The 21,642-nt window shown below is 39.2% G+C and overlaps 2 protein-coding genes across 2 annotated transcripts in view; one reads left to right on the top strand and one right to left on the bottom strand.

The window, feature by feature from the left end:
* Positions 1 to 151: 151 nt before the first annotated feature.
* On the bottom strand, positions 152 to 3,821 carry myct1b (myc target 1b). The gene is made up of 2 exons (XM_049597064.1): positions 3,712 to 3,821; positions 152 to 2,363 (listed from the first exon to the last, which is right to left on the bottom strand). Exons 1-2 carry the CDS (start codon positions 3,764 to 3,766, stop codon positions 1,855 to 1,857), a joined length of 564 nt encoding a protein of 187 aa, XP_049453021.1. The 5' UTR covers positions 3,767 to 3,821; the 3' UTR covers positions 152 to 1,854.
* Positions 3,822 to 9,340: 5,519 nt separating this feature from the next.
* syne1b (spectrin repeat containing, nuclear envelope 1b) overlaps positions 9,341 to 21,642 on the top strand; it is a 100,166-nt gene continuing 87,864 nt past the window's right edge. Inside the window, exons 1-2 of the mRNA XM_049595234.1 lie at positions 9,341 to 9,444; positions 11,313 to 11,616. Of these exons, the coding sequence (XP_049451191.1) occupies positions 11,550 to 11,616 (67 nt within the window). The 5' untranslated portion in view covers positions 9,341 to 9,444; positions 11,313 to 11,549. The remainder of the gene's footprint in view (positions 9,445 to 11,312; positions 11,617 to 21,642) is intronic.

The following is a 21,642-nucleotide window of genomic DNA, read 5'->3' as shown; positions in this document are numbered from 1 at the left end:
GCCACACTGTTAAGTTTCATTAATTAAGTCAATGATAAATTTCCTCCATTTCACATATAAGTAGCCTGTGATGACACTAGATTCACTCTCATTTTAAATAAATACACTGATTTCTGCTGTTTCATTTATGCACAAAAAGCACAATCACTAAAATATTTTATTACATCTTTATTGTGATATTAGATAATATAACTATCCAGCACACAGTGTTTCCTTGTCTTCACACCAACACAGCAAAATCTACTCTCCTATTCTCTTCAGTACATCGTGGATCAAGAGATGTTCTATAGTGGTTACAAACAATATATTAAACCTGCTATGATAAGTCATTTCATTGATTAATCATTAATTGTTTGCTTGTGAGATTTGCTCCAGTGTTAGGATTTGTCACTTGTTTCTACTGTATATTAAATATTTTTCAAATTTAGACGAAACAAGACATTTAAAGACATGACCTTGGACGTTTTTTTCTTATTCTGTGATATATCACAGAGAAATTAACTAATCAGTTTATTAAGACACTAACATGCACTTTGGGGGAGACCAGGGTTGGTTGGCACACACCTATTTTGTTGTAATATGAGGGTCACAGAAACAAAAATATAACACAAACCCGTTTGTTTTCTTCACATGCACTCATTTGAGATGAAAGCATTTGAAAGACATTTTTTGGTGAGGATGACATCTTTTTTAGTTTTTGTAGTCACCTTCTGAGGGTGAAAAAAATGATCTGTAGAATAAACATAGCCGTTTATTACGGTGTCAGACAGAGATATTGGAAAAATTTTACTTTTGTTTATAGACATAGAAATCAGCTTAATGAGTGACTGAAGTTGATTAACATAATCTCATCATGTTTGGTCCAGTGTGAGCAGGGTTGGTTGGCACACTGATTTCTGTAAAGTTAACAGTTGTAACTGTAATTGTATTTTGAGAAATTAAAACTATTCTGAAAGATTAAAAGAAAACAGAAAACATTTGTGTACATTAAAGGAAGAGCATGTAAAATTAAGGGGGATTTAGTGGCATCTAGTGGTGAGAATTGCAGTATGTAACCAGCTAAAACTTCTACTGGTTAGAGTTCCTCCAGTGTTAATTGTGCAGGATGTTTTTACAGGGAGCCACAGATTATCCCCAGAGGTCTCTTCCTCTCCAAAACAAACAGACCCGATAATTAAAACTAGCAAAAACACTGAATAGCAGTTCAACATTACAAATCAGCCTTTCCTGTATGCTGTTTGGCACATTTTGCTGCTGGCCCAGCACCTTAAAGAGTGTGCTCACCTTTTTCCTCTGATTACTTAAGATCCAGATGTTCAGGGGTTTTTTACCAGAAGCGGAATTATCCACAGATGTCTCTTCCTCTCCGAAACAAACAGACCACCTGATTTGAACTGGTAGAAATACTGCATGAAATTAATGTTAAAATAGTTTGTTTCAAGTGATTATACACTAAAGAAATATATTATTATTTATTACATTAAATTCCATTTCTGCCAGTATGTACACCTAAATCCCACACACCGGACCTTTAACCTTTCTTTTGCTGCAGGCCAGAATATACTAAAATAAATTATGCCAGAGGAATACGTCAGAGAGAGAAAAGTGCGCAAACCAACCCTGGTCTCCCTCTGTAATTGATCATGACAGTTGTCGTTAGTTTCACCCTGATCTCTATCTCATAATACAATACTGAGCTGAGACTTGATGGTTGTGGAAGTATCTTGTTCGATTAAGGACACACTGCTGTAGACTGTAAAGTCTCAGAAATGGTTTGATAAAAAGCAGAGCACAGCCTGTGTCATCCCAGCATGTTCTCCTTTTTCAGTTCTTGTTGTATTTACGCAGACAGATTCAAGTGCAAGTCTCTTCAAAGGCATGGATGACACTGTCGTATGCAGGAGGGGGAGTCTGTGAGGGCAGGAACCCTTTAAGTCCATTGTTGCCCAACCAGAAGGAGTGTCTCTTGTTTGTCTCTTGTTTTGGCACGAGGGATGCTGAATCTGACGAGTTCGAAGCTGCTGTGTCCTCAGTCGTGGCGACCAGAGTGTCCTCTCCCATGTCCAGGCCAGCCCTGCTTCTCTTAGGCAGTGGACGAAAGGTGGAGGTCTCTAAGCCGGGCTTACTCCCCAGAGGGCCCACTGGCTCCAGAGAGGGCTGTCTGTAGACGCTCAGAAAAGTGCTTCTGTAAAGGCCCATCTGGTTGCTCATGGGTGCGTTTGAAGTTCTGGATCTCTTCTTGCAGCGCCTGGTGATCCTGGCGGTTGCCTGGCGTCTGGATGCCCAGGTCAACAGAACGTAAACCAGAGCACCCAGCAGCAGGCCCACCAGCATAGATAAACAGAAGGCTAAAATCATATCACCTGGAAAGGGAAAAAAAATCAATGCAGAGTGTCAGAAAAGGGGAAATACTCAAGGAAATGTTTAGTGGAGTGTGTAACAGGATGTGTTGTGTTGTTCTAAAAATGGGGAAAATTATTTGCCCAGATGGTGATGGGACGTTTCAGTTGCATTTCAAGTTAGAAATAAAATCTTATTAATGTAGACAAGGAGCAGTTGAGCTGAGTATCTCATATGTGCCAGATTTTTTTCAGGAAATTTTGTTCTTTATTTTTTTATTGATTCTCTATTGCTGGACGGCTATACTGGGCACAACGTTATATAAAATCTTACATCATGCCTGCATGTGGGTTCACTGTCTATGTTGTATCATTGTGTTCAAGCGCAAACGGAAAAAATAACTCCTTTTTTTTAAATCATTTGATTGTCATGTTCTTCCTGAAATTGGGTCATACAGTATTGTTCATGGATATTGACAAAAGTTTCCTGTCTTCTCCGGAAAAGCTGTTCAGGGGAAGTTAATATGCGGCTTACGCAACGAGGCAATTCAAGGTGCTTCGTGTAAGACATGAAAGACAAACAAGACTTAAAAATAGGATTTTAGAAGAATTTAACTAAATAGAAGTTTGAAAAAGGGTAAGTGGAATAAAACAGAAAAAAGAGGGAGGAAATGTTACAGTGTGAAGACAGATATATATAAATGGAGCAAAAGTGTAACTTAATAGAGACAGTAGCAAACAGAAAGCTTTTAAGCTGCAATTTAAGTGATCTTGGAGTTTTTTTTCTGGAAGTTCCTTTCAAATATGTGAAGAATATTAATTGTTTTTATGTGTGTTTCAGTAGTAGAAAGACAGTTTAGGAGCTGAAGCAGATGTTATGTGAAAATATAAGTCGTTGGATCAATTGGAGAGTGATTACGTCTGCATTAGAGCTGCAGTGACTGATCAACTATGACATTAATCGCCACTTAATTTAATAATCGATTAATAGGTTTGAGTAATCTTTTTTTAAAGGGCAAAATTCTGTGATTTCAGTCCATTAAATGTGAATATTTCACATGTGTTTGTTGTTTCTTAACTCCTCTGTGACAGTAAACTGAATATCTTAGGGTTGACTTACAAACCAAGACATTTGAGGATATCCTTTTTCAACTTTGGGAAACACAGATCAACATTTTTCACCATTTTCTGACATTTTATAGACCAAAAAACTAACCAATCAATCAAGAAAATAATAAACGTGTTACTCCATAATGAAAATATTCATTAGTTGCAGCCCTGTTCTGCATTTTACAATACAAACATGCTACTCTTACATGGTTTTGGACACAGTCCCTAGAGCGTCACAAGAAACAAATGCAGATACACTCACCAGTGTTAAATGATTTTAGTATCTCCAAAAGGGGATGTGTTTCATTATTAGCCATAGTTCCACCATGAGCTGCTGCTAAACTCCACTCTGACTCTGAGCAGACAGACAAAGCTTTTTCCAAGACAGGCTTTTTGCTTTTTTCCCCTCCACAGTGTTTGGTACGGCGGAAACTTTGCTGTCATGCTTCCTTCCCTTTCTGGCTTTAAAATTAGCAAGTGCATTGCTTATCTGTGTGGGACATAACACTGGGAAACTGGGTTGTTTCCTTTTGCATCATTTCCTTGGGATCGATACTTTCCAATAATGGTTTTATTGGCTTAAGTAGTGTCTTGTGTTGTGCTTTTGCTCTTACAGTTCTTGATAGGACTGTAAGGTTAAATTGAAATACATCAGAACCATTAAAACTTTGTAATCTTTCCTCTGACATAAAAAGTCTTGGCAATGTTTCTGAGGGGTTTCACAAAGTTCTGGAGAAACGAAACCATGAAAATCAAACCATCCACTGGAGTCTGCAGGCTATCAAGCTCTCAGTCTCTACAGGGATTTCCTTCAATTGTTGCACTGTTCCCACTCCACTTCTGCCCTCAAAGTCTTCAGGCTGACATTGCAACAACCTTGCCCTCTGCAGCTCAACAGCTGATACAGTAATCAGATACAACAATAGGCCTATTACCAAAGAATGGGCCCCTGGGTACAGGTATGTAAAGGCCCCACCACCTCTTCTACATAGGAGCAAGACACACAGACTTGGTGGTGATTGTCTCTTTTTTGTTGTTTTGTGTCTCTTTGTAGTCATCCTGTTTCTCTTTGTGGATATTTTGAATGTCCTTGTAGTCATTTTGTGTCTCTTTGTGGTTGGTTTGTGTCTTTTTGTAATCATTTTGCATCTCTTTATGGTTGTTTTGAGCCTCTTTGTAGTCATTTTGTGTCTCTTTGTGGTTGTTTTGTGTGACTTTGTAGTCATTTTGTGTCTCTTTGTAGTTTTGTGTCTTGTTGTAGTTGTTTTGTGTCTCTTTGTGGTTGTTTTGTGTCTCTTTGTAGTCATTTTGTGTGTGTTTGTGGTTGTTTTGTGTCTGTTTGTAGTTTTGTGTCTCGTTGTAGTTGTTTTGTGTCTCTTTGTGGTTGTTTTGTGTCTCTTTGTAGTCATTTTGTGTGTGTTTGTGGTTGGTTTGTGTCTTTTTGTAATCATTTTGCATCTCTTTATGGTTGTTTTGAGCCCCTTTGTAGTCATTTTGTGTCTCTGTGGTTGTTTTGTGTGACTTTGTAGTCATTTTGTGGCACTTTGTAGTTTTGTGTCTTGTTGTAGTTGTTTTGTGTCTCTTTGTGGTTGTTTTGTGTCTCTTTGTAGTCATTTTGTGTGTGTTTGTGGTTGTTTTGTGTCTCTTTGTGGTCATTTTGTGTCTGTTTGTAGTTTTGTGTCTGTCTGCACTTGTTTTGTGTCTCTTTGTGGTTGTTTTGTGTCTCTTTGTAGTCATTTTGTGTCTCTTTATGGTTGGTTTGTGTCTTTTTGTAATCATTTTGCATCTCTTTATGGTTGTTTTGAGCGTCTTTGTAGTCATCTTGTTTCTCTTTGTGGATGTTTTTTATCTCTTTATAGTAATGTTGTGTCTCTTTGTGGTTGTTTTGAGTCTCTTTGTAGTAGTTATTTTGTGTCTGTTTGTGGTCATTTAGAGCTTCTTCCTGGGTGGTATGTGTTAATTTGACTCACATTGTACATGTTAAGACCTGGGGGCCCATTCAGTAATCCCTCCATGGGTTCTACTATTCCTTTTCTATAAATGGACAGATTTATACTTTTTAAAAAGAAAGCATTTAAGTAGGGCCTTTGTTGTTATCAACAAAGTCCTCAAACTATTTTATTAAGGTAGAGGCCAGAGACAAGGTTTATGTAAGGGAAATACTCCAGAAATTTACATTCATGACACGTAGGTGTCCAGCAGGTGGTGCTAAAGTACTTACAATAAAGATGCATATGTGGAAACTGCAGCTTTGAGCACTTTACAGTCACTATGATGTGCATTATTAAGAGTGGATTTTCACCACAAACATCACAAGAAATATATGAATCGGGGATGCAAATATAGAAAGTACAGACAGTGCCGTTGTGCTGGGACCTGTGGAGTTGGAGAACTTGCCCTCGCAAATTATTTAGATTGTCACCCAGGAGATGCACCAGCAGTCACAAAGCTCATGTTAAATTGAAAACAGTGCCATTTGCTAGGCTATATATACCCTTGGAAAGGTAAACCCATCTCCATCTTTTTAGGTTTTTTTTTGTTTTGTTTTTTTTTGGTAAATAGTCAGTAGCAGTCTATGACAAAAATATATGCTTGTTCTATAAAAACTATGAAGCATTAAAAACAATTTAATTATATGAGTGATTTATGCTAGGTAATATGTATGTTGAAGTTGTCCAGTGTCAAGTCTCTATTTGATCACGTGGTGAGACAATACAATATACAATCGCTAATTGTGTGCAATGGGGCCCATCATAATTGTGACACTGGGGCCCACCATGATTACCTTTCGCCACTGATACTAATTCAGCTGCAGGATTTCAAAGGTTGTTTAAGTGTGCACGTGTTAGCAAGGTACAGTTTTTAAACTGTGTAACATACTGTTTCTCTCTTTTTCCATCCATCCAAAGTCACTTCTCCAAATCTGCTCATTGCCATTTTCTACCTGTCCACCAAATGCCCTTTGACCTTTCTACAAGCCCAAGTCATATCACTCCAACCTCTCCCTATTGTCCTGCAATAACCCTCCCTCCCTCCAGTCCCAGTCACCCCCGCCCACCTCCTCCCCTGTTCCCACTTTCTCTCATAAGTCCTGCAGTAGCCTAACCTTCCCCCGCCCACCTGTTTCCTATTTCCCCTAATCAGCCCAGCTGTATGTATAGACCTACTGGTTTATACCCATTGTACTTAGTGGGATTGTCTAAGGTGGAATGCTACATTGTTGAATCATGCCTCTGTTTTCCAGCTACTTGCACCTATATATGCACCTGCCTGCCTACCTGTCTGAGAAATAATTTATTCACTGTCTTCATTTTTACCTTGCACACACCACCTGTAAAAAAAACCTGAAAGTTTTTGTTTAGAATTAACAGGGCAGTAAAGGTAGTTTTCAGTAAAACTTCATAGTTTTTATAACACATTTAAACTATGTCCTTTGGCACACGATGTCTTTTTTACACAATCTTGACTACGAGTAGAGAGGCACCAGCTGGAAGAGTAGCCCGCAAACTAACTCCCTGCAGTCACCAGCCAACTTCAGTACTGGAGTGAGTTCACACTTCTGCTACTCACACTGAATTCATGCGTTTCCTCAAATATTATGCTCTAAATATCATGTTGCTTATATTGAATTTGTCCAGTTGATGTTCTCAAGACTAGTTGGAGGGCTGAATTTGCTCTGCTTACTACCTTACCACTCCTTCATTTGCTAAACACAGAGGATTACGACCATGTATTGATCAAGGGTATAAGTCAGAACTATGCAATAAATATCACACAGAATTTTGAACTTGTAAATAACCCCAAAACAAACTTGCGAGTGACTTTTACCTTACTAGAAAGTGAGAACCCCTGACCTTTGGCTAAAAACTTACTATCATTTCTAAATGCAGACTTCCTGGCTTTTCAGAAAGTGACAATCATATGACCCTTGTTTCATGACTTAAACAGGCTGTGATCCATGTGGTTTGCAGCCACTTTTACCTCCATCCCTTCCCACTGGAGGGGTCTTCCTGAATAATTAAAGAGCAAGCTCCAACAAAGCAAGTGTGCAAGCATGCTGCAGGAGAATTTCCCTGCAAATGTATTTTTTGTCCACAGCCACTCAACAGTTTACCATTGGTTCTTAGGCTGGTGAGTGAAACAAATCTAGCAGGCACTTGTACATTTTACCAGTACTTGGCTAGTGGCTGGTGGTTATTTCCAGCCCTGCCCACATCCTGACTACTGAAACTCAAAGTTCATTATTTGTCATATGCACAACAATTTTAATAAAGCAGTACTTGGCAATGAGATTCTTAATTATCAGGCTCCCTCCAGCAATGCTACTGCAAAATGTATGAAAGGAACACACACACACACACACACACACACACACACACACACACACACACACACAAAGAGAGAGAATCTAATAGGATTAGGCACTGTTTGTTACTTATAAGGTGGGAGGGGCTGGTGCAAAAAAGGGGGAGGCATGTCAACTATTTTTTTTAAACTCTGGGGAGGGACTCATTTATTTTGGCTCTGGGAAGGGCATACAAATGGTTGTATTTTGTTTTTATTTTACCACAAATTCTTTAAAAATTGCCCAAATTACACCATTTATCAAAACTACAAACTGTAGAAGCGGAAACTTCTGGTGAATTCTCAAATTTCTGACGGTCTTGGGGCACATCATGTGTGACAAATGCTTCAAATCTGAGCTTAAAACAGTGATGTTTCATCAAAATAAGGTTGCTCTATGTCTCATTTGAAATTTAGCCCAAAAAAACCCATTTGCACCAACAATCTAGCATGCACAACAAAAGTGAAAAACCAAGGCTTTTTTAAACTCCAGGATTTTGCCATTACTGTTCTGCAAGCTGTGGCCTGCATTTTACGTCTTCAACTACAACATCCCTGATTTGCTGCTTATGTTGTCAAGTACAGTGCGGATCCCTGATTGGCCCTGATTGTATTTTAATTTTTGGAAAGTGGGGCGGCTGCAGATACAGAGAGATAAAATGAATGTTGAGCACATGTCATCAGGATGGTTTCACCAGGCTATCAAGGAAGGTTCAAGGAAAAATATACAAACTTTGGAGGGGTCAAAAAACAAAACAAAACAAACAGTGTTACACCCCATCCTCTGATAAGTAAAGAACAGTCCCTTATTCATTCATTTTCTGTAACCGCTTATCCTGTTAGAGGTTGCAGGAGGGCTGGAGCCTATCCCAGCTGACATTGGGGGAGAGGCGGGTTACACCCTGGACAGGTCGCCAGACTATTGCGAGGCTGACACATAAAGACAGACAACCATTCACAGCTATGGCCAATTTAGAGTCACCAATCAACCTGCATGTCTTTGGACTGTGGGAGGAAGCTGGAGTATCCAGAAATAAACCCACTCTGACATGAGGAGAGCATGCAAACTCCACATTGAAGGGCTCAAACCAGGAACCTTCTTGCTGTGAGGTAACAATGCTAACCACTGCATCACCATGCCGCTGATAAGTAAAGAACAGTCCCTTACTAACATAAAATAGGCGGTGCAAAAGTTAAAACAGAGGAATAAAATACAATATATGACACAGAGTAAGGAAATAGAATATTAAACATAAAAAATATAAACTTTAGTTCTGTATTAATTTCATCATCACAAACTATGACACAGTGTGAAAACGTCACTACAAACTAACCGTGAAGTGCCATAAACAAACCCTGGAGACAGACAGGGGGGATACCCGGAATTCCTCTGTGTTCACCCACTGAATGACCCCTTTTGTCCCAAAAAAAATTAAGAGGAGAGGAACTAGACCACACATTTCAGACCCCTCCTCCACCAGTCTGTGTTCAGTTTGCAGCCAGCAGCAGCAGCGTGCCGCTCCTCTTCTTCTTCTTGTGGTTACAAACTTCACCTAAAGCCACCATGTTTCATTTTCCCCGTTACCACTGGCAACAAGGAAACACAGACACTTCCTCTGTAAAGTTATCATGCTCCGCTGTCCTCAGAGTGGTAAGATGACATGTCAGATGCAACTTTGGATTTCATTAATCACTGTTATGTTTGCCTGTTGGTTGTTAGGCTCCTGTTTATTGTAGCGGTAACTACTGTTTTACTTTCAGTGAGTTTCATGCTAGTTTTTGGGGTTTGTGGTGGTTTAGTAACTTCCTCTCGTGTCACGCTGGCGGTAATGCTTCATTCAAATAGCTGTGCAGGTATCAAACATTGTTTCAGACATTATAATTAAGTGTTAAATAACTTTATTTGAACTTAATATGTGCGCAACAGGTGTACATGTAACCGTTAGGGGTAAACGTTTGTAACTTACCTAGCTAGCTATCTTTGATACTTGTTCAGGCTAATTCTTACATTTTCTCACTCGACAATTTAACTTCCTTTTTCATTTCCCTTAAAGTGTAAGAGGGTTTATATGTTTGTAGTTTGCAGGCCAAGAGGAAATACAGTTTCACTCTTTCAGCTATACCATTCAACCATTTTACTTAATGTCATAATGTCATATATAATGTGGCTGTTGTCCACTTACTTGCCTGTTAATGGTGTCTTTGTGGTCAGCTTTGCTTATCTTTCTCATCCTTGTGTCTTCCTATATCTATTTTTATATTGCTGTCTTCCTGTGCATTTCTTGGTGGCACTTTTTTGAGAACTAATGACAGCCAAATTTAGTCAGACACCTTGTATGTGTCAGCACACTTGAGTCTGACTGTAAAATGTATATTTAATTGAAAAGACATGTTAGGAGATAACCTGAAGAGGTATAAAAACTCAGTGAATCTCATTAACTCAGGACAAAAGGAGGGTGTAATATGAGGGGCAGTGTTGCATGTATTTGAATGCACTTTACGTCTGTTCCTGCTCTATATATGTATCTTATTGTGGCAGACTTTGTGTCCGAAACAAATATCCCCAGGGACAAATAATGTAATCTTGAATGTAAGCAATGACTGGATTGATTGACACCTTTATTCATACAGAAAAGGTGATAATTTTAAAAATTAAGCTGTTTAAGGCGCCTGTTTTCAAGCACTTGTAGCTTTTAAAAGCATAATGGGAGCCAGAAAAGTCGATATGCCCTTCCCACAACAGATATTTTGTCTGGAGCAAAAGCACAGGTGTTACGAATACCCTTAATTGTGGCTCTGTTTTAAGCCATGGCAGCGTGACTGTGAGCCAGCATGCACAGCACCAGCAGCCATCGTTAATTTTATTATTTACACCTGTGATTTTCCTACTGTAACATGTCAGAAAGTCTTCTGTTAAAAAAAAAAAAAAAAACCTTATAAGGTGCCCACGCCATGTATGCTATAGCATTTCCTGTGATATCATGTGACAAAACCACAAAAAGAAATTGTCTTGTATCATAGATAGGGTAATTAAGTTTTATTATCACAACGCAAACATACTGAAAGCAAGCTCTGTTTTGCAAGAACGCTCCCCGTCCACAGGGATATGCAAATGATATTGAGGGTAACAAGTTTTAGTTGCATTATAAAACTCAAACGTGCAGCCGAGAGGTAAAAACAACACCAAAAACAGTATAATTGGAATAAAAGCATGAAAGTATTAATTAAAACAGTCACATGCAGATGGTGGTAATATTTCAGTGATGTAGGCAAACTGCAAGAAACGTATGAGTGTGCCTAAGTAATAGCTGAGTTCCCTGAGGTGATGTTTGTACAGGCATTCAACATGAACATGTACTTATGAACAAGAGAAGTTTAATAGTTTAACTGGTGCAGAAATGAGCCAGATGAACATTTGATACTGTTTGTTGAGACACACTGAGCAAAACAGTGTGGTTAAAAAAATTGTCTGACAATAGGTGTGGCCTCAATTGAAACCCTCTTACTTCTCTTTTGCAGGCGATGAATGGAAGAAGTGCTTCTATTGGACAGTAAACCTGCTTGTCCCTGCATGAAACCTGAGAATCAATTGGACCTGGTCCTGCAGTGAAATTAGAAAGAGAGAGAGAGAGAAGGAGAAGGAGAGCAGCGGAGGGAGGGAGCGGCAGAGGGGATGTCCCAGTCAGGACAGTTGTGAAGGATCTTCTGCCATCAGCATCAGTGACCCACCTTGTCTTACAGCTGCAGCGGGACAACATGGCCTCTCCAAGGCACTTTGGTCGACCGTCTGTGGACATCACTAATGTGATGCAAAAACTGCAGGGTAAGTGTCATTCTTTTTGCTCAGCTGGCTTTCGGACAGAACAGTCTCTCCTCCTGCACTGCTGCACAGTAACATTGTGCTGATTCAATGACTGGGCTGGGTGCCCATGTGAAGTTTGCCAGCTTCTGCAAGGCAGGATGCTCACACACACACATGCTCACACACGCCCACACACTCCTTTACACACATAGGAGCGTTTAGGCACACAGTTAGAAAATGTGTTATTAAAATTAATCTATTTCCCTTAGCGCTTACAAGGATTATGATTCCCTGTGTGCTTCATTTGTCTTGTCTCTCCGCAGTCTGCGCTGCTGGCAAAGACTTTAAGTTGTAAAATGCGCAAATATTGCAATGTAGAGTATAATATTTAATACCTAAAATGTGATACACCCCTGTGTAACTAGCCTGTCTTTGAACACATCTAGTCTTTGAAAGCATAATAAAATTATACGTTTGTGTAATTTGATTTAATGTGCACATGGTCTCTTTTGTCACCAGGTTTATACAGTCGCACTTAATTGTATTTGGAATAATTAGAAAATTGACTTTAATTTTTGTGGTATCTTGTAACCAAACTACAAAAAGACACATTGCACTTTACATGATTTGTTTTATTCTGCTAATATTGTGAAACCTCTGATCTTGGCACAGTTTATCTCCACATCTTTAAATCAGATTTTTTGTAGAGATTAGCATGGAGAATTTGTTGCGAAGAGACATGCGTCACATCACATCCTGTCACTATCCAAGTGGCATCAAGTCATCTTGTAACAGTAAGAAGACAAAAATGCTTTCTGGACACTATTTTTTCAAGGAATAGTGACATTTTGCCCTTTTGTTTGATCGTTTCTGAGAAAATTGGATATTTTTATCCAAGTCTCGGGTTAAAAATTAGCTGCTTAACTTAGTTCTTTCTCTTTGAGGCAGGCTGGGGATCATTAGCAACATTTAATCTGGTCTGACTCCTGACATGGGATACTGAGTCACAACAACTGTGGCATCATGAATGCACACACAATGCACTGAACAAGACTAAAACCTGACACCCTTTCTGCCCTTGGTAAGAGAACAGATCGATAGCGGGAGTCTCTTTTTGTTGGTAACCCCCTTTTGTTACAAGGGCATTAGGCCACTACCATCACTACACAAGTCTGGTCGATTCTGGCATGTGCTTCCTCTCAGTTTAGATGTATTTCTGGACGTACAGTATACCAGGAAATTTTACATGTTATGGCTTGTTACCATAGAGACTGTTATGAAACTTTTTTCTGTGGTTGTGCCAATGCTGCCCGGTTCCTGCTCTACAGAGACTTCGTTTCCTGTGCACTGCACCACTATTTACATTCACTTGATATCAATAGATATTCTCAGCACAGTGGTGGTAAAATGTGTCATGACAAAAAGCACCTGCCATTTGGGGGACGTGATTAATTGTTTCACGCATTTTGCTCGTACTGACTCAGACATGCTCTGAAATGCAGGAGTATATTAGCTGTCTCAAAGTGAATTAAAACATGTTGAAATCGCTCTACTTAGATATTTTATCTGGTTAAAGCTGTAGTCTGTAGTTTTAAACTTTTCTAAAAATAACTTTATGTTGTATTTGCTGAGCTGCACTACATCCACACAGTAGTACCTGAGACAGACAGCTCTGAAAAAATTCATGTGCTCTGCCTTCTCTAAGTGCTTCTAATGGTATTTGCTAGAATCCACCACCCATGAGGGTGATGAGCTTCTAACGCAGGTGTCAATCATGTCAGTAGCTGCTCGTGAACTGCAGTCATACTGTCAAACTAGGCAGCGCTGATCAAATATCAATCCAGATTCTGTTACTGCATTGCCTTTTCCTGCCTGAAATGTTTTCAGTAACACATTTTAGTGTACTGTGTAGCTGTAAATTGAGAAAGTTTGTGACACGGCTGCCATGTTGACAACAGTGGAGTGAAAACCAAACAGCACCCACCTGCTGGAGCACACTTCCTCATTTTACAGCCAAACTGTACACTAAAGCTCCGTTTCCACCAAACACTTTCGGTATGGTTTGGAACCAAAAGTAACCCTTCAGACATGGTACCTAGACCCTAGTGTTTCCATCACAAACAGTCCTCTTAAATGTGGGCGGGGTTGTTGTCACTCACTGCTCCGTCCAGCACTCACTGTATTTCCTCCTTTATCAGTCTGCACCTCGTTTATCGTCCACAGAACGAGGCTGCATGCCGACATTTTCAGAACAAAATAAAACAGGCTGCAGTGAGAGTCTCTCTCCATGGGATATTTAAAAATAGCAGGTTTGTGCATTTAGTCCTTCTCAGGCAAGCTCAGGGGTTTAGTGTTGCTGTAGCCCACAGGAACGACACTCCGCAGCACTTCTTTTTTTCTCAGAGTGAGAATTAGAATATATGCAATTCACATAACCTTGTCGAAATTGATGCAAGATCCAGTCATTACTAAAAGTGTATGTCATATAAAAACTAAAGTAATGGTCAAAGTTGTTAAAGTAAAATTTAAGGTGTGTTGATGGATTCACAACTCATGCACTGAGTAACATTACAAGTTAACGTTCCCCCGTAAAGGCTGCCGGCAGTTGGCCCAATGAAATAAATTATTTTTCCTCAGACTCCAGCAAAACATCCTTTCATTTTATCATTACTAATAAACCTCTCTACAGTATGAACAGTGGTTACATGAGCCTCAAAACCAGCCACAACTCAGCCCTGAGCAGAGTGACCGTCCTCTACTGACCAATCAGACTGCAGTGTTCACAGCTCCACCTTTTTTTTTTTTTTAAAGATTATTTTTTGGGCTTTTTGCCCTTAATGAACAGGACAGAGTGAAATGGGGTGAGAGAGAGAGAGAGAGTGGGGGTTGACATGCAGCAAAGGGTTACAAGCCGGAGTCGAACCTGCGACCGCTGCAGCGAGGCATCACCTCTATACATGGGGCGCTGGCACTATCCACTACGCTACCGACGCCCCACAGCTCCACCTTTTAGTACCAGATCTGTGTGCTAGGTACCCCAACAGAGGGGGGAACTTTTCACAGTGAAAATGGAAAAAAAAGGGCACCAAACTGAACTGAACCGTACTGCTTGGTGGAAACGGAGCTTAAAATATGTTTCTGGAAACTGCCTAGTTTGACAGCTTGACCGCAGTTCACGAGCAGTGGCTGTATTGATTGTCAGCTGCTTTAGAGACTCCTTGACTCTTACTGGTTGTTTTTCTTCAGCTGTGGTAGATATTAGCAAATGCCATTAGAAGTACTGCAGGGAGAACGAGGAACATGATTTTTCACAGATTATCTGTCTCATATAATACTGTGTGGATGTATTGACAGTTTCAGCAAATATGACAAAAAGTAATTTTTACAAAATTTACATACTGTAGCTGTAATGCTTTATAGTGTGAGTGCCACATACTAAATCTTCTTAGCTGCTTCTGAGAAAATTGTCAGAATTCAACACACATTTTAAGACAATAAGACAAAAACAAAGATGTGATTGCTAAATGTGTCTGTCTGGCTTATCATACCAATTCAGAACTTCTATCACTGGGTGGGGGAAATTCACCTTAACAGTGCACAAATGGCACAATCTGCAATGCAAAGTGCCAGGCACTGTTGCGTGTTTCATGACAGGAAGTGGGATTGGGTGTCAGGTCACATCTGGAAGACATTATTGTGGCAGTGATTGTAGGTGCTCTGTAGAAGGCGGGCAGCAAGATAGTCTGGGCTTTTTCTCTGATAATCAAACACAGCTTCCTGTCTTTAAAGGCATCATGCAGAGAGGGTTATTGCAGGCTCACTCTAACTTGAGCAACAGTCCATCTGGGTGGATGAATTATTGACACCAGCAAATCTGTAGTCTTGTGAATACATTTAGCAAGTGTTGATTGTAATTGTCTAAAACAGATTTGTCAGGAAACATCCCAAACTTAGGAATAACCAGTGTAAAGGGAAATGCTTTCATCACCTTAAAGCAGTATTTGTTTGATTTCAGCACCATAGTGTAGCAATACTGTGGCCTTAAATGCCCTCAGGGTACAACTAAATTGTATGGTAGCTGCCTACTGAAGTGTGCACTAGAAGCGTGCTGCCTGGTTTATTGTGGGTTTCATTCTATTTGAGACTGTGTGTTTAACAGGATATGAAGAAACACAACTGGTGGCGGGGATTGTGGTGACGTCTCATAGTGTGGTGAATCCCCTCCCAGATCACATACTGACAGATAAGAGCCTGTTGATGTAGATAATTTTTTTTCATGATTACTTTTTCAGATTTTCTGATTTCCAGGAATTGAATGCGAAATGCTACACAGTTTTTAGCCTCTTTGCTTCCTGCGATAAGTAAGTAACATGAAGGGGAAAACATTAGTTATTAATTGATCTGGATCAGAACTATACAGATTTGGAAATCCCATGTTTTGCTATCAAGGATCAACTAATCCATTTTACCTTGTGCAGATTTTCAAGGCACCATTTCAGGATGATCAAATCTAGATGACTAGTGCTCTGACTACATATCACAGCGGAAGGTACTAGCGATGTGAGGAACGATGGGTAGTCACTGGGATCACTTTAAGTGTTTTGAGTTGAAGAGACAGAAAGCAGCATTAGGGATGCAGTTCTTAGAAACTGCTTTTGGCTGTGTCATTGTAAGTAATATAAGATGATAAATGAAAGTTAGATTATGAGTAATTGTTTTGAAGATTTTCTTTAAAATAATTGTCTCTTAACTCCCTATCTATTGCCAACTGAGATAACACAATGGTGGTTGAGCCATTGACCCACTAATGAAAGCCCATGTATTTGCAATATTGTGGACTGAATGTCTGTGGCGACATTTCCTTGAAAAACCATGGTGCACAGTCATTAATAACGCTCACGCACACTGAAACATACATACACAGACACGAACACCGTCTGTGCTGTGGCAACCCTTTCATCTTGCCAGCTGTAGGGCTCATAAAATGAACTCATGTAACTGCTGAATTCACCAGCCTGGTTTTAGGCCTGCTAACAACAATGAAACAGATCACTGAGATTGCAACTTCAAATAATGTTTCTTTGATATTGACAGGATATTTGGGGGATTATTTTATGGGGAAAATTTGTTGTACTTTACTAAGGCTAGATAGGTAGCCTAATGTCTCATTTATTACTTTCATGGTTAAACAAGTCAAGGGCAAAATATAAATAAATGTATTTAAATATTTGACTAGTTTTTTTTTTTTTACATTTTGTTTCTGAAATACCTTGAATCCAACCTTCTGCTTAGATCAGGATAATCAGGATAAAAGGATAAAAGTTGTCCCAATCCTACTAAAAAGTTTTGAACAGCACATACTGAAGATTTAATCCTGATCAAAACTAAGACTGGATTATGTGATCTAATCTGATTTCAGAATCCTTTTTTAATTTTAAACAACCCATTTTCAAGATTTGATCCAATCTGATAACCAAAATCCCATCAGATTAGTGATGAAAAGTGAATCACAATTCTTTCGAACCCCAGGTGACATCTCAAAATGTTTTAATTTGTCTGAACAACAGTCAAAATCCCAAAGATATTCAGTTTAAAAGGAGACAAAGGGAATCCTCCCATTCAGAGAACTGGAACCAGTGAATGTTTGGCTTTTTAACAATGAATCAGTGATTTAAAAAAGCTGCCTGTTAATTTTCTGTCAGTCAACCAAAACGCCTCTGTACTCTGCACATGCAGCCAGTTACACAAGATTGCAGGTTTGTTTTGTAAAAGGTCACAAGCGCTGGTAGAGCACACCCATTGTTATAAATCTGTGATCACCAAGGGGGTGGAGTAGTTACATCACAGTTGGAGCAAAAACAAGTAAAAGGAAGACAAGCCTGCATGTTGTCAGCTGTGAGAGATACTTCTTCTCTACAGTGTCAGTAACAGCTGCCAGGGACAGACAGCCACCACACCGATATGATCTCATGAACAGAGAACCTAATTTCCACCCTACACTAAGCCAAGCTGTCTGTGTTATGAATACTTATTATTGCAGAAAGCAGTGGTTTAAAACAAACCACATCTTATGTTTTTTCTCATGTGTTACCTTTTTTTGAATATTAGATTACGGTGTTGTCATGTTGTTTAGCTGAAGACCAGGAAACCATTTATAAGTAAATCCTCCATGTCAAGCATCTCACAATAGACAGCTATAAGCATTTTATGCTCTCCCTGATTGTTGTTGGCCTGTCGGAGCTAAAGTAAGGCTGCTCTCAACTAAATGGAACAACAACACAGTGAGTGGGCTTTTACAGTGCTCCCAGGTGACCAACACAGGCCAATGAAGCCAAGCACCTATGGTACAGTATTGCCAAAGGTATCATCTGTCCTAAGATCACCTTAAGTACTCCATTACTCTTGTGGATTGCAGATGCTTTAGCGGTTTGATGCTCTGTGTGGTGTTTGTTGCTGCAGCGATATCCACTTTTAATTGCCACTTAGCTGCTAGTACTACATCAGGCTTAATTAAATCAGTTGACTAAGACATAATGACTCAATGATGGGGGAGGTGTTTTACATAAGGATTTCATGCTTGTCGGAGTTAATATATCCAGACCTAACCTGCACATGTGCATCTTATTGCACAAACTGACCGAGACTGTAGACAGATTGTTAACAGCTAGTTGACTGAGCAGCTTCAAGTCATCATTTACAAGTTTTCTTTTTAATTGCATGTGTTCTTTTTCTTCCTTTCATGTCCTATTTTTAGGGTTAGGTATTGAACCTCGATACTTTTGTGTCTGTAGCACAGAGTGGGCCAGTGATACTCAATGTACTGCCCGCAGGCCAAATCTGGTCCACCATGGGGTGCTGGGTGGCCAGCCGACCATTTTCTAATTCACAATGAAAAGAAATTGATTCATCCTGGGAACCTTCTTTGTACTTTGAATGTAAGTAAGGTGACATGGTGCATAAAAAAATCATCAAAATAGAGCTTTTTTTTAGTTTATATTTATTAAGTTGAGGATCAAAACAATACCAAATAAAGGGCATGGAAGATATATATCTCTTCATATGCATTTCCAACTAACACAGAACACAAACAGACAGATAAGCAAAAATCAAAACAGACAAAAAAATAAATAGGTAAATAAATAAATGAGTGAAGGTTCACAGCATCACAGTTCTCAGGGGTAATCAGGTATGTTGAAGAGATAGTGGCATATTGAGCGCATAAACCTACATGGAGATGTGTTTCGAGACCTCAGTCCATGCTAGTCCATACAGGCTACTCTTAAGGGCCCGGGCCCCATTACGGCTGGTCCTTGAGCCAGACGCTTATAGCCTCTAAAGGTACAAGTTCCATAGTGCGCCGAATCCAATATGACACTTTAGGGACAGTATCTGAAATCCACTGAAGAAGAACACACCTCCTTGCACTAAAAAAAAGCACCTTAAGCAGCGTCAGTGAGGAAAAGCTATGGTTCAGGGCTGCTGACTGTATCTCATGAATGCAAAATGTAGGTTCAAGAGTTATTTTTTTCTTTAAAATAATATAAATTTCTTTACACACTTTGACCCAGAAGTCATTAATAGGGAGGAAAATAGAGTTTATTTTTAACAAAAAAATTCTAGTAGAGGATCCTCTGAACCTCCTGACAGAGGTCTGGGCAAATTATTGATATAATAATTATTAATTTTTGTTTATTAACTGGCTATTGGCAATAGCTTCCCCAAGGAGGGGCCAGGGGGAGCCCGGGATACAATTGCTAGGCCTTCCTGGCAAAAATAATTTGAAGCTGATAATACAGTCTTTCAGGGGTGTTAGAGCACTCAGCTTTGAAACTAGCATGAAGATTTTGGTATCTTGTAAAACTAGACAACCTAAGGCATCCACTAGGATCAACCATGTTGGCATAACTTGTCAGAAGGTGGGCTTAATAACACTCAAATTTAGTCTAAATTTTGGCGAGGGAACAACTGACATGGCCGTTTTTAAAGGGGCACCTTGGACTCTCACTATAAGGTATCTGAATGAAAATGGGTTCTGTGGGTGCCCATGAGTCTCCTCTAAACTTGAAAAGGCTTGTTCCCAGTGAATGTTTTGTTCCTTACAAACAATGTGCTTTTTTAAATTAAAGTTATATATTTGTCTTTTTTAGGAAAATGACAACCAGCCTATTTGAAGAACAATGAATTGCTCAACATGTACAGATACATAAAACTTTAAAACAGGATTGTTACGGAACTTAAAATGTTAACTGTATTATATGTGTTTTATTAGTCTGTGCACATCAGGTAATCCGTGATGTTAACTGTAAAATAAGAGACCAAAGTATGTCAGTATGTGATTCCTCAACTCTCCATATTGACAAAGTTTCAACTAGCCTATATACATCAAAATCATAATGGAATTCCTGAAATTCAGTTCAGCTTTTGTTTTTGGTTTGCCACCCCAAGATTTTCAGATTATTTGGCCACCCTTATGAACATTTTCTGGGGGCACCACTGGCTCTGGCCTTCTGTCATTTTGCAAAGGTGGACCCTGCGCAAAGCAAGTTAAGTATCTCTGGAGTAAGCCCAACTTAAACTATTCAAAAGTTGGCATTTAATGGTTTGTCGGATTCATAATCTTGTTTATCAGATGGATCCCAGGTTGATCAAAGATTCTCCAGGTCCAACTCACTTGTTTTTTAAGCTTTCAACCCCTTTTTCTGGGCCATACTCAGCCGTTAAAGTCCTCAGCTTTGAAAGAAAGAATGTTGGACCTTTAAACAGCTTCTTCCAAGATCAAGGATGAACATCCAAGCTCATAATTTTACTAAATTATACTATTTTATTCAGGCAGAGAACAGCTGTTTGTGTTTAGATAGCATTAAACATTTGAGAATTTTGGCTTATTATGGAAAAAAAGGACCAAAATGCAGATGGTGGCTTTGTAATAAAAATACCTCAAATGCTATCTAGCCCCTGTGGCCTTTGGTGGAAACAAAAACACATCACTCCCTTTGCCATAGAGGATTTTTCCTGGGTTGGACCCGTCTTGCCTTGGGTGTTTCGAATAAAAAAATGTAAATGCTCTGTTGAAAAGGTTATAGGTTGACTCACTATTCTTAACAGAGACGCAAAACAAACATTTTCACAGTAATCTTTTACCACCCACTGTTCTACATGTGGGACGACAGCTCTATTTTTAGGACTTAAACTATGAAAGTACAATGAAATGTTGCATAAATATGAACATGTATGTATTGATAAAGTATACTCTGGTTTTTTGGTCATTTTTAAAAAGAAAATCCTGGCACAAAAAATAAGTACTGTATAGCACTGTAACATTAAAAATATGTTGTCTCTAGATGGTAGGGTTTTGAAGGGTTAAGAAAATGCTTTGAAATATTAAAAAGGTCTGATAATGATTAATTACAAGGTCACCATTTTTATTTCAACCTTTCTTTGTTTGGGACTCATAAATGACTGTGCATTAATTGTAGTATTTCTAAAAGCTCATTGTTCTTAGTGCACGCAGCTGTCAACATCATTTAAGTGGTGCCACTTTTAACCTTTCACTGTTTTCATGTAAAAGGAAAAAAAACAACATCCATTTTCACCCAAATAGCTTTTCTGGGCCAGTTCCACCGGCAGTCTATAGTGCAGTAATAATAGAATCACAAGCTCCGGCCTATTTTTAGTATATCAGAGAAGCTTTTAGTACACCGGTGGTCTTGAAAGAATAAAGGGATTTTTCTGCAGGAGATGATAAGATATCAAGTGCCATACTTATACACTATTGTGTGTTATATTCAGAAAAGTGGAGTAGTAGTCCAATGGAAAACCAGACTGGTTAAAGCTGAAGTGGTTCTTCTAGGTCTTACAGGACAAAAATGGATATGCTTTAGAGCTTTTACATGATAGTGTGTGTGCAGTGGGAATCCCAGGGTGGGTGTGTCTGCTTTGTCGTCACAATAGCATTGACACTGAGAGGGAGAGAGCAGGTGGTGGATGTCATTCAGTAGCCTCAGCATTAATTATTAAGATTTGTTACACCATGGTGAGCTTTGTGCA

Source organism: Epinephelus fuscoguttatus, linkage group LG14, assembly GCF_011397635.1.
Source record: "Epinephelus fuscoguttatus linkage group LG14, E.fuscoguttatus.final_Chr_v1".
NCBI classification, from domain to species: domain Eukaryota; kingdom Metazoa; phylum Chordata; class Actinopteri; order Perciformes; family Serranidae; genus Epinephelus; species Epinephelus fuscoguttatus.
The sequence above is the reverse complement of the archived record's forward strand: the minus strand, read 5'-3'. Positions and strand labels throughout refer to the sequence as shown.